This window comes from Microchirus variegatus (genome assembly GCF_963457635.1).
Source record: "Microchirus variegatus genome assembly, chromosome: 9".
In the NCBI taxonomy this organism is placed as follows: domain Eukaryota; kingdom Metazoa; phylum Chordata; class Actinopteri; order Pleuronectiformes; family Soleidae; genus Microchirus; species Microchirus variegatus.
In genome coordinates this window covers 9,225,296-9,237,111 of record NC_139810.1, presented here as the reverse complement: position 1 = coordinate 9,237,111, position 11,816 = coordinate 9,225,296, and the positions used below count along the sequence as shown (strand labels likewise).

Here is an 11,816-nt window from a genome sequence, read left to right as displayed (position 1 = left end):
TATTTAGCCACCTAGTGGTCATACCCTTTCATAACATCAAGTATTGACAATGGGGGAACTTCTTTTTAATAACAATTTAGGAAGTTTTATGACAGTATGTCATCAATGAACAGCTCAATAAACATCGTTTAATAGATATTCAACAATCTATCATTTCTACACGCTCGACGGGGAGGGGGGAAGATTAGAGATTATAACACCAGAAACACGGCATCACTCCTAAATCAGACGGCACAATATGCTTTTTTAAGCCATATTGCTTGATTTATTATCTGAATAATTATCCTATAGAGAGTCATAGTTACAATACCAATTCCCTGTGAAACCGATTACCCATAGTAATACAGTACCACCATCCTCATGGCAGATGAATGGTGATTAAGTGTCTTCTCAAGACTTCACTATATCTTATCTCCTTCGCTTCGTTTCAATTCTCCTCGTGCTTCAGTTGTCCAGAAGGGAGCGCTGTAGAGCCTCTTGGATCATTGTGTGCTCATCTGTGGAGTAGTCCTGTAAACACATGAATACAAGAGGGTAAATAAAATAAACTAATTTGGGCCTCTATTCAGGCCTGGTATTAAGCTGCTAATCAGTGAAATAGTTTATATAGTATAGAATAGATAGACGGTTCCGATTTGAGACTTTTAGGAGGTTTTTTTGTTTTGTTTTTTTCACAGAATAGCCTACCAATAAATGAGTTTGGATAAGTGTATAATGGCTTTAAAATTAAAATAATACATTTTTATATCATAACCTAAGAATAAGTCTTTTATCAAATATTAAGCGAGAGCTTTGCTTTAAAGTGGCGCCGTCTTGTGTTTACCATCGTAGTAGCAAAGCAATGCTGTTTAAACTATTTTTTGATCTGCAATCTCACCATTAGGTCACTAATTCTTACACACTGCACCTTTAAGGCTGCTTGAGTGATGTGCAACAAATAAACTTGAGGTTGCAAGTGAGTGCTTTCTGTGAAGAATCCACCTATGTATCAAAATGTGTTACACATTATGCTTTTATTAATTAAACGTCGACATAATGGACAACGATATGCAGGGGCGGGTCAAAAGATTTGGTGAAAGATCGCCCTCCTTCCTCGTGCAATATAATAATCGATACGCACATATGCACTTTGTTCACCATGTTGTGAGTAAATAAATAAGAAAAATCAAGCACCTCTCCCCACCCCAAACATTTTGCTTTCTTCAGTTAGACTGATATCATGATTCATCACTATGATATTGATTATCACAAAATTGTTGTATTGTGATATTACTGGTATCCTGGACCATGTATTGTGAGGTACCCCACACTGCTAAGATGCACAGAGCGTCAACAAACAACTTCTGCCTAAATATAAACCAGCTCCTTAACTTCCAGTTAGTTGTCTTTAATGGAAAAAAAATTAATGACGTAGAGTGAAAAACGTTAGCATCGTCATTTAGTAGCTATCCCTGAGGGGTTTAAAATGGTTCCGCATTGTGAGGAGATAACAGAGCACTGGGGATGGACGGAGGCTCAGTCAACAGTATTGTCGGACTATTATTCATAGTTGTTTGACACAGCTCACACTTAACCTTGCTTTGCTTGGTTAGCTACTACCACAAAACCCACTTTGCAAAGACTCCAGAATCCTGATCATCTCTGTGATCCAGTCATCTACTTATAAGACAAAAAACTACTCTGCCACTCATCGCTCAGAGGTATAATGTATATGGAGAGGAGGTGCACAACAAAGTTCCCCAAAACAACTTCCAGAGCCCTTCTGACCAATATGTAGGTGTGAGGGAGTCCTTTCTGGATGGCAGTGCAGCAAATATAAACCAGGCTTCACTCAGGTAAAGGGTGTGTTAAATCTTTTACAAAAATAAAGATGGACTAACCATGAAGACCATATCAGTATTTGTAAACATTAGGGCTGTAATCAACCCAGAAACTCTTGGTCGACTAAAGCCCTGAAATTTCGACTAAAAATCGACTAATTGGGGGGCTGTGCGACTCTCTTTGCATTGTGTGCATCTGCGCAATACCATAGCCTGTGATATCGGAAAATAATGTAATATGTTAACTAGTTATATCAGCACAATAACTACTGAGGAATATTTACATTATTTGGCTCCCTGCATGTCTGCGCACAGAGCGAGACTAAACATAGGAGCTCAGCTTCGTGGTTTAGACACAAATAGACCGTGGGACGCTGCCGCTGTTGCGGGCAGGTGCGTCTGCAGTTATAAAACGAATCAACAATTATTTGACTAAAACATTGCAATATGCCAATTCTGATATGTTGATTTAATCAAAACGGCCAGAGTAACTTTAGCTTACAGTTTTGAAATGATATGTCATGTTTGTAGTAGAGCTGTGAACAGCAAACTGTTGCTTGCAAAGTTTGCATTGCACTTTTTTACCGTCATCTACTTTTGAAAAATTCTGCCACACTGCTGATGTCTTTGACATGGATGTGACAGGAGGACTGACTGTAGCCTCAAATGAAAGGCTCAAAATTCACATCTAATTAATGGCAACACTAATCTGTCTGTCTCTCATTAGCAGAGGAGAGACAACAACCCACTGGGCTGGACTAAACCAAAATAGTGGAAAATAAGGGGGGTGTTCTCTGAAGATACACTGGTAGCTGTGAAACACGGGTGCTCTAAATCACCCCCATTAGCTCTTGGTACTTCACCATGGAAATTCACCAATAAATATATATATAATTTTTTTTTTTAAATTGAGTCGACCAATCACAATTTTGGTCGAACCAGAACGCGTCGACCAATTAATCGACCAGTCGACTTGGACTTTACTGCCCTAGTAAACATCCTGCTACTCATCATGAATCTAGTCACAGCGCTGTGAAGAACCACTGTTGTGGGGAAATCATGGTGTGATCTATGCAGACATTTTTTTATGCACAGTCTTCCGCGAGAAATTCCTCCTCCTCCTGACTCAACTGCACAATACCACATATTTGAAAGCAAATAAAAATGTAAACCCTTAAAGTTATGCCATGTGAGATAGAATCATCAATCTCTTCATAATGCATCTTTTCATTATACTCACAAATAGTCATATCAACTGATCAACTTCAGTATATATCATCTACCATATTATCAGAAATTCATGCCCATCCCTGGTCTGAACAGGACCTTATGTTGCAGCTGAGCAGCGAGTTTACGTGCACATTTCACATTGGTTAGTCAGGCAGCACGTTTTAGTGTCATTCTCTCAGGTTGACAAATATCAATATTTAGCGAAAACTCCACCTTGTGCAAATGACACGCAAAACTATCAGCAGCGTTATCAGACTAATGTCATCTCCCCGTGTTCACATCAGGAGCTCTACAACACTAGAAGTTGCATCTACAGATAACAGTTAAAAAGCGCTTGGAATAAAGTAAGCGAGGTCACTACCAGGTCGATGCAAATGCACACAACAGAGTTTAAAGCCTTAACTTACAACAAAGGTATCATAAGAGAAGGTGTGTCTGATCTTCAGGTGCTGGAGAAAGTCTGCGCTCCTGTAATTAGGGTCGCCCCAGGGCATTGAGGCACAGATGGGGCACACCTAAACAAACACAGAGTAAGTATAATTTAATTTGAATAAGTAATCAAATGACACATGAACGAGAAACTGTGTGGAAAATGAGAACAGCTGATGAAATCACAATGTAAAGAGGAGTTCTTACAACTTGGCGTGTATCTCTGGAGTGCTGGGAAGTGCAATGTTCAACCAGGCCGTCTTGGTCAAGGTTCTGGCAGCTGCAGTACGGGCAGGTGAAGGTGTAGCGATTTGGCGATGGACTGTTGGAAAGACACCAATGGAGACCGACTGAATTATTAAGTAGTTAGTAGTTAAGGTGTCATCTATGTACACTGCCTTGAGATAATGTATGCTGTGATTCAGTGCTATACAAAAAAATTTAATTGTAAGTATAGATTGTAAGTGTTTTTTTTTTGTTTTTTTAAACAGAAAATAAGAACTTTGTGTGTGATGCTATGAACCTTGAATGTAAAATATCTCCAAGTATTGTCCAATTTTATTTAATCATCCACCCGTTCCCCCTTAAAGGAAAAGGTTGTTTTTCACAGTAGTAAACATTGTTAGAGGAAAACTCTGTACTGGAAAAATGTCAATATGGGTACAGACGAGGACATAGCACTGAGTCTGTGCTATTTAAAGGTGCAGAAGGACATTGACCTATCTGTATATACTGGGAATGCTGCTGTGTTGGTACTGTTGGACATCACAGCAGCTTTTTGACACATGGAGTCCTTAAGTTCCGTTTTCTCTTTTGTCTCCATCTTTTAATATTTTCTTAAAAACCCTGCTTGGAACAGGTTTTACCAGTTACCCTCTGTTGAATTAAATGTTTTTTTTTCTGTCACAGCATTATAATCGTATAGCACCTGACCACTTAAGCTGAGGACAGATTGTTATCCAATCTGCCCAACCACTTACAGGTGGTCAAATATGCATTGTGACCACATCGAACACAAGTGTAAATGCAACAAGTCTCCGCTCCGCTCCACCCTCAACAACCATGCGAGCGGGAACAGGTCAGTGGCTCTGAGCACAGCTAATGGTCAAGGTGGCAACAAAACTGAGGGAATCTCCTCTGCTCGTGTCAGTTTTCTGCTTATCGAACACGACTTCTTCCCCTGCTTCGAAAAGCAAAGAGGAGTCCGTACAATAGCGTGACTTCAGATGTGGCTAATTTTGTTGCAGATAGAAGAAGAGAGGGGAGATGACACAAGCGGGGGATGTAGCAGACGCATGTTAATGCCGTGTGTAAAAGCACTATCTGATCCTAGAAAATGCATTCAAATGCCAGGTGTGAAGGGGGCCAATGGTACTTGCATCAAAAAGCTTATTTTCCTTCTCTTTTTACCATTGCGTTTTACACTAAATATCAGACATGTGGTTTCTTCACAATAAAGACACAACAGCAATAGAAAGTTATAAAGACACAGTCACAGCAAGATACAGGTGCTTTTCCTAAGAGCTGTTGTTGGGTCATAATCATTCTTGCATGAAAAATTCCCCCCAAAAATGTGTGTAACTTTTTTGTGGGGTATACTGTATAGTGTAACATTCATTGTAACATACATTGGCTGTCATGTTTTACAACACCTGATGATGGCAGGCTGGCTCTGGGCAGTGGTCCTCACTCCCTCCTCAATGTAGTCCTGGTATTTTGAACAAGCAGCTGTGTGGCTTCTCATCTGAGAAAGGCCAATCTGAAAGTGTGATAAAACAAATCAGCATCAGTGTCTACCACTACCAACTGTAGTCATGTTTTCAAGTTGAATTCTCGACACAAATATAATGACAAAAAAACAAAAATAAATATGGGTGTGACGTCAGCAGATGTTCTGTTAATTCAAACCCAACTAATGTACGAGCACAGGGCATACAGAAGTCTCATTTTTGCAAGGTCATACCTGCGCGCCACATCCCTTACAGGTCGCTACGGATGATTGGATGAGTGCCTCAAGATCAGCAGCTTTTGTCCAGTGGCCCAGTGTGGCCCGACACACAGCACACACGGGCTTCTGTGGTCGCAAACACTCCTGCAGACAACTCTGGCAAAACCTGAAAACAGGAGAGAGAAATTTAGATGATGATAATGAACAAGATATGAACAAGATATTTGAAGCAAGTCTCCAAGTTTGTTGCAAGACGTCGCTTCTCTGTCATCACTGCATTAAGCCCACTTCTAGCACACCAGAGGAAAAAAAACCTTTTGTGATTGGTTCCTTATTTAGGAGATTCTGTAGTTGGCCAAAATGTGCCAGACGTGTCTGCAGAGCAAAATCAAATCACTGGCAGACTCAGTTGGGTTCAGCCAGATTCATTTAATGCAGTACTTTTGTAGCTGCCTTTTTAGTAGCTAAGTCTAGGAGTGGATCACAATATTGATATGGTGCTATATCGTCAACCTTCCACACGCAATACGATAATCAATATTCATAATTAATAAATGAACGTGCTCTAAAGTAAATAATCCCTTCCAGTTTCACTTTCAACTTGATGTCTCCTCACAGTGGCACTGCTCACACGAATGAGGGAATGTTGGGAGGAAGTTGCCAGGCCGAAGAGGGAGTTTGCATTGGAATACTGGCAGAGAAAGATTCATTAAAGGGATGCCCCATCTATGTTCAATACATGACTTTATGCACTTTGTTCCCCATGTTGTGGATAAATAGACAAATCCTGCACTATTCACGTACATTTTGCTTTCTTCAGTCAGACGGATATTGGTATCCATCGCTATCTGATTGTCTTGCAATATACTGATTATGACAGAATCGTATTGTGGACCTTGCATCGCATGTCACATGGTGAGGTACCCTGTGATTCCCACCCCTACCTTAGTCCAACAGTGTCCAACGAACAGGTATTAGTATTGGACCCCTCCAAGGGGTCAGAATACACTGCGATAATGACAGTTTCAAACAACTTCCCTCCAAAAGTTAAGGACATATCATGCTAAATCAACTTTTTATCATTTTAATACTTATATTTGGGACTCTGGAGGCCCTATGAGTAGGCAAAGCGTGAAAAAAAGATGACTCACTCATGCTTTTCTGTTCCACCTTAGTCTAAGTACCTAAGAACTAGGTTAACTTGTAGAAATAGGGTATATTCTCCTTTAAGAGCAGCATTTGTTTTACATCTGTCCTCAGTGATGCAGTTTGAGGACACGTGTCCACATTCCTGAGAGCATGGACGGATTGCAATCAGAAAGCACCTGACCACTTGTATATACAGCTGTAAATACACCCACTCCACCAACAACAACGGAGTGGAGCAGAGGCATTTGGTGGCTCTGAGCACAACTAACGTGAAACTAACGTGAAACTAACAACTGCACATTCTCGTCGGCTTTTGCTGGGTTTCCACTCGTCTAAGGCTTCTTCTTCTTCCCCTGCTTTGAAAAGCAAAGAGTCCATACAAAAGCACGACAACACGTGCGGCAAACATTGTTGTTGTTGATGTGGCAGGGTGGAGGTGATGCCTGTGATCGGATCTTGAGGTGGACACAGGAGACGCATGTTGAAATCAGGTTTAAAGGTCCCATATTATACCCTATTAACCCAAGTTAAACTAGGTACTGGTGCCCTAATGAACATGTCTGTGTCATGCTTTAGTCAAAATATCATAAGGATGAAGCACAATAGCAGTTCAATAAAGCCCAATTTATACTCCTGTGTAAAGTGCTCTGCGTAGGCTACGCAGAGTCCTCAGCGTCGACGCAGAACCTGTCGAAGAGCCTCTGCGTCGTCTCCGGGTGCACGGAATATTTTTTAAGTGTCCGTCACTCCATCAAGGGACAACGGAGACGGCAAGAGCTGCGATTGGTCCTCAGGACAGGCCGAGCGAAGCTGCTCTGTGCCGGCTCACAGTGAGCAGCGAGCGTCCACAGAGGGCGGAGCTAAACACCGCCGACTTCGTCGCTGCCGAACTATAAATACATCATATCTTAACACACACAGCACATGTTTAGACTCTAAATGGCCAATTTCTCGCCTCAAACTATCTTAAAACTGCGTTTCAGGACACAGAAAAGTGACAAACGGCCACTGTTTCAACAACAACAGTCGTTCTCCCTCGGACGCCATTGCTCACTGTAGCCAAAAGCACAACAACCTTGCGCAGCGACCCCTACTGACCGGGCAGGAAATTGCAGCACCTATCCGTCACCACGATGCAGAAGTATAAAGGCTCGAGAGGTCTACGTGGTGACGCAGACGGATAATGCATTACGCAGTCGGAGAAGTGTAATGTGGCCTTAACTCTGCCAAAACAGCCTTTTTCAGAACGCTCGGTTTTGTGCCTGATCATTTACATGTGAATGAGACCCAGGTAAACACACATCCACTGCTTCCAGGAGAGTGTCGATCTAACTGTCGGCACTTATCACCTATTGTCATGCAGTGTCGTCACCCGCTTCATATACCCCATAGTAATGTCCGTTTACCTGTTGTTACTGCGTTTCACCGTAATGCATAGAGTGACCACAATGTTGGCTTCTCGCGATCATAAAAAAAAAATTGAAGAAAAACGGCTAATGCGCCGCGTGTATGTAAATTCCCATGCTAGAAAAAGACCCTGAACGCACCAGTGTAACTGCGGCTCCAACTGGTGTGTGGATCAACAACACGAGGAGAGAACTGGAAACACGACAGAAAGGCAGCCTTTGGTTGAGAAGAAATGTAGGACAACATCTACATCTTTCTGCAGTGCTTTCAAAGGCGTGCTCCTCATATCACCGATCCACACACGCCACTAGCTAACCGCAGGCACGTAACTGGTGCGTTGAAGGTGTACCTCCAGCATAGGAATTTACATACACGATCAACAACAAAGGGCTTGTGAAGCTTGTGAACATTTTTTTCATAAATAAAATATATCCACTGGACACAAAAATCTTCTGAGGCTGGAAGTTTGTGTAAAACACTGTGATCCACTGTGCAGCCACTCTTCCTACCTCGCCTGCAGTCTCGTATTTCACAGGGACAAGGGGGAGCTACGGTGGAGGTGTGAAGTACTCTGTGAAGTACTCTGCCTGGCGGGGTGCCAACATTCACGGTGAAATGTCCGCACTGTCGTCATTTGGTCGGGTAAACATCGCGTGTTTTATCGCCTATACTTACACAAAGTGGAACCACTAAAACATGACTGAGTCTTGTTTTTTCACATTTTGGGGACTGGTATGGCCCCCTGAGTCCCAAATATAAGTACTAAAAGATTAAAAAGTTGATTTTGCACAATAGGGGACCTTTAAATAGATGTGGTGAATCATTATCTGATCACAGAAAACAGATTTCAATGCCAGGTGTAAATCTGTCCTCAGGACAAATTACAGACTGCCTCTTCAACTCTTCTTTTCCCTTTCGCTTTCTCTGTGTGAACAGCTAATCTTGCCGTGATCAGATCACTGAAGACTGATGTAATACCAGGTACATACAAAATATGGTGCCGTATCAGAGAAGTGTTCCATAATCAAGTGTTAGTAATACTGAGAAGAATAAAACAACAAAATACCAAAGTATTAGTTGTGGTTTAAAAACAAAATGTTGCTGAACAGATCATTAAAGAAGTGCCTTTTTTTTTCTTTTTTTTTAAACCCACAATCAATGGCATTTCAGACAAATGTCAACAGACCCCAACTCAAAACCTCCCAACAGATGTGAAGGAACTTCTATTAAAGAAATTATTTCAAACAAAGTTATTTGCATCCCAACTTTGTGTTTCAGTTTTGTCACTGCAGGGCATAATAAAGCATTCATCTATCTTTCCTATCTCAATATCCACAAATCCTGCTTCACATAACATAATGGCTTATGGAATCCTTGAATAGAAGAAGAGTACACGACCAATTGGACTGGAGGTGGATTATGCCATTAACGTCATGTAGACTATAGCAGACCTCTACAATATTGTGGAAAGTATTAGTATAGTATAGTGAGCCAGCCTTAGGCAAGGCTAAATAAATATGCTCCAAAACTACACAACTGAATACAAGAAAACTAATCTGATCACTGTAGGTAATAGACAAATAAAGCCCATGAATATGAATAGTCCGGATGTAAACAAGTGATTATGAGTAATGGGAGTGAAGCAAAAAGGCAGCGATGACGAGATGCTCAAAAGACAAAACAAGTTGAGTTGGGACATGAGTTGAACTTGCAGCATTTGCCAATTACATGCTAACAACAGCTAGTTAGTCATTAAACGTATTAATTTTTTTACGATTAGTAATGGCAAATATCAAAAGGCAACTGCTTGGTTACCACAGACAAGGTCAGCATTCTGTGGGGTGGAAACAGCTCTGTTGAATCCTACCAAAGTGCTCAAGCTAGGTTTCCAGGGTTCACATAACTCAACCAGGGATTTAACCAGGTTCCTGAATCACAAATGAAATGCTATAATAAGGACTATGTAACCAGGACATTAAAGCATGTAAATCACCTTTAATTTGATCCAATCTTATCTAAATCTAAACTGTCTGAAATTAGAAACTGACACAGCTAAGAGATTCCCAAGAAAGCTCCCGACAGGAGGTTCCTATAAATCAGATGGAAAGTCCCACCTCGAGAGGGCGCTGGGACTTGCAGTCCTTCTGCGCCGTTAATCTGTTTTAACAGCGTAGCTGAGAACTACAACTCCCAGTACAGGCCTCCTCTTTGGTGTAAACAAAACTGAAACTGATTTTACAAGCTGCCACTGTTTTCTCGACCAAAAACAAGTGAGTTTAATAGAAAACCAAATCATAACAAAAGCAGAAACCAGGGCCGCGAGTGTTTACAGACCTGTTTGCAAACACAGCGCAGTTCCTTGTTATTCCCTCACCCCCGTACAGCTACACCGCTTCTTGTAGACGTGGGTTCAACACAGGATGACAAACGGAAATAAATAAGCAGGCATACTCACGTATGTCCGCATTGTGTTTTGACGGGACAGTCGAAGATTTCCAGACACACCGGACACACGAACTCAGACACGTCGCTGCTCCCGTCCGAGACGTTTTTCTTGTGCTGTGCAGCGCTGAAACCTCCGAGCATCGCCATTTCTTTTTCTTCACTGACTGAAACACAGTCGCCCACCGACGTCACCAGGTCCTGGTTCCGTTCTTTTAAAACGCGGGGGGGCGGTCCTTAATTCAACACTCAACAAGGAAATAAACAAAGTGCTTAGATGTTCCACATGGAAAACAATAATAATCTCAGGATCAAGACAAAAAGGTTTTCTTGATTTAAGTAACACATTCAAGATTACATGTATTAAAGAAAGTATCACAGCCCCAAATTCTATTTAGTTCCTTATTCCAATGTTTTCAGGAAATAATAAAAGAAAACTGAGTTGTGGGGTCTGGTGTCTTGATGTGTTCTATCTATTAGCATAACCACCCATGGCTAACCTGTGCAGCAGTGAGGATGCTAGCAAGAGTTCATGTGAAAGTAATTTAAGAACCCAATGTTAATTTGCACATCTTTAAAGCAACAATTACGATATTACCTCAGACGATAAATCTTGCCTACCTCTATAAAATCTATACTGCCCTTAAAAAAATTGTCAAGAATTGTCAATATGATATCAAGAGGCTCTCCTGGCTTGGAGATTATACCACTAATTTCCTTGAAATTTGGTTGATACAGAAATTCAGATGCCTAGGGCACGTAACACTAACTTACATGCATTTCCTTCTTATCTAATTGTTTTCCTGGAACAACAAGTCAGACAGGGTAAAAAAAAAGCAGGGTAGGTGCTGGGGAGATGAGACAACGGTTGTTAGGTTAGAGGACTTCAGAATGTGACGGAGAGCTTTGAACTGTGTTTGAGACCTTTGAAGTGTGATGAAAGAGACTGAGGATGACAGGAACTGTGATGAAGATCTTCAAACTGTGGGGGGCAGCATACACCTCAGTGTACAGCCAGCCAGAAATGATTCAAAGATAAAGGAAAAAGAAGAAGCTTTGAGCTGAATTGTCTGAAAGAACATTGTACTGTGGCAGCATTGCGCCTCTCGGTATACAGCCTATTCATATAGTAGTGTAATATATATAATACATATCTATTAATAAAACGTTGGCATGTGTACCTACAAATTATTAACAAATGTTCATTTTATGAAAACTATTGTCAAACCTCTTTATCCTCCATATGTGAACCTTTTCCACTACATGGTCCCGCCACGCCTCACCTCGGTACGACATGGCACGGCACAGCTCGACTCTCCACAGTTTGGTTGGTTTTCCGCAGTTGGCTGCGTGAAACTGCTGTGACTTCGTTTTAAATGCGACACACCACA

General features: G+C 41.4%; 1 protein-coding gene across 1 annotated transcript; it reads right to left on the bottom strand.

Annotated features, from left to right (window-relative positions):
- Positions 1 to 220: 220 nt before the first annotated feature.
- rnf114 (ring finger protein 114) lies at positions 221 to 10,576 on the bottom strand. The gene is made up of 6 exons (XM_083894524.1): positions 10,439 to 10,576; positions 5,443 to 5,593; positions 5,132 to 5,238; positions 3,687 to 3,801; positions 3,458 to 3,565; positions 221 to 510 (listed from the first exon to the last, which is right to left on the bottom strand). The coding sequence occupies exons 1-6, from the start codon at positions 10,573 to 10,575 to the stop codon at positions 445 to 447; spliced, it is 684 nt and encodes a 227-aa protein (XP_083750650.1). The 5' UTR covers position 10,576; the 3' UTR covers positions 221 to 444.
- Positions 10,577 to 11,816: the final 1,240 nt, after the last annotated feature.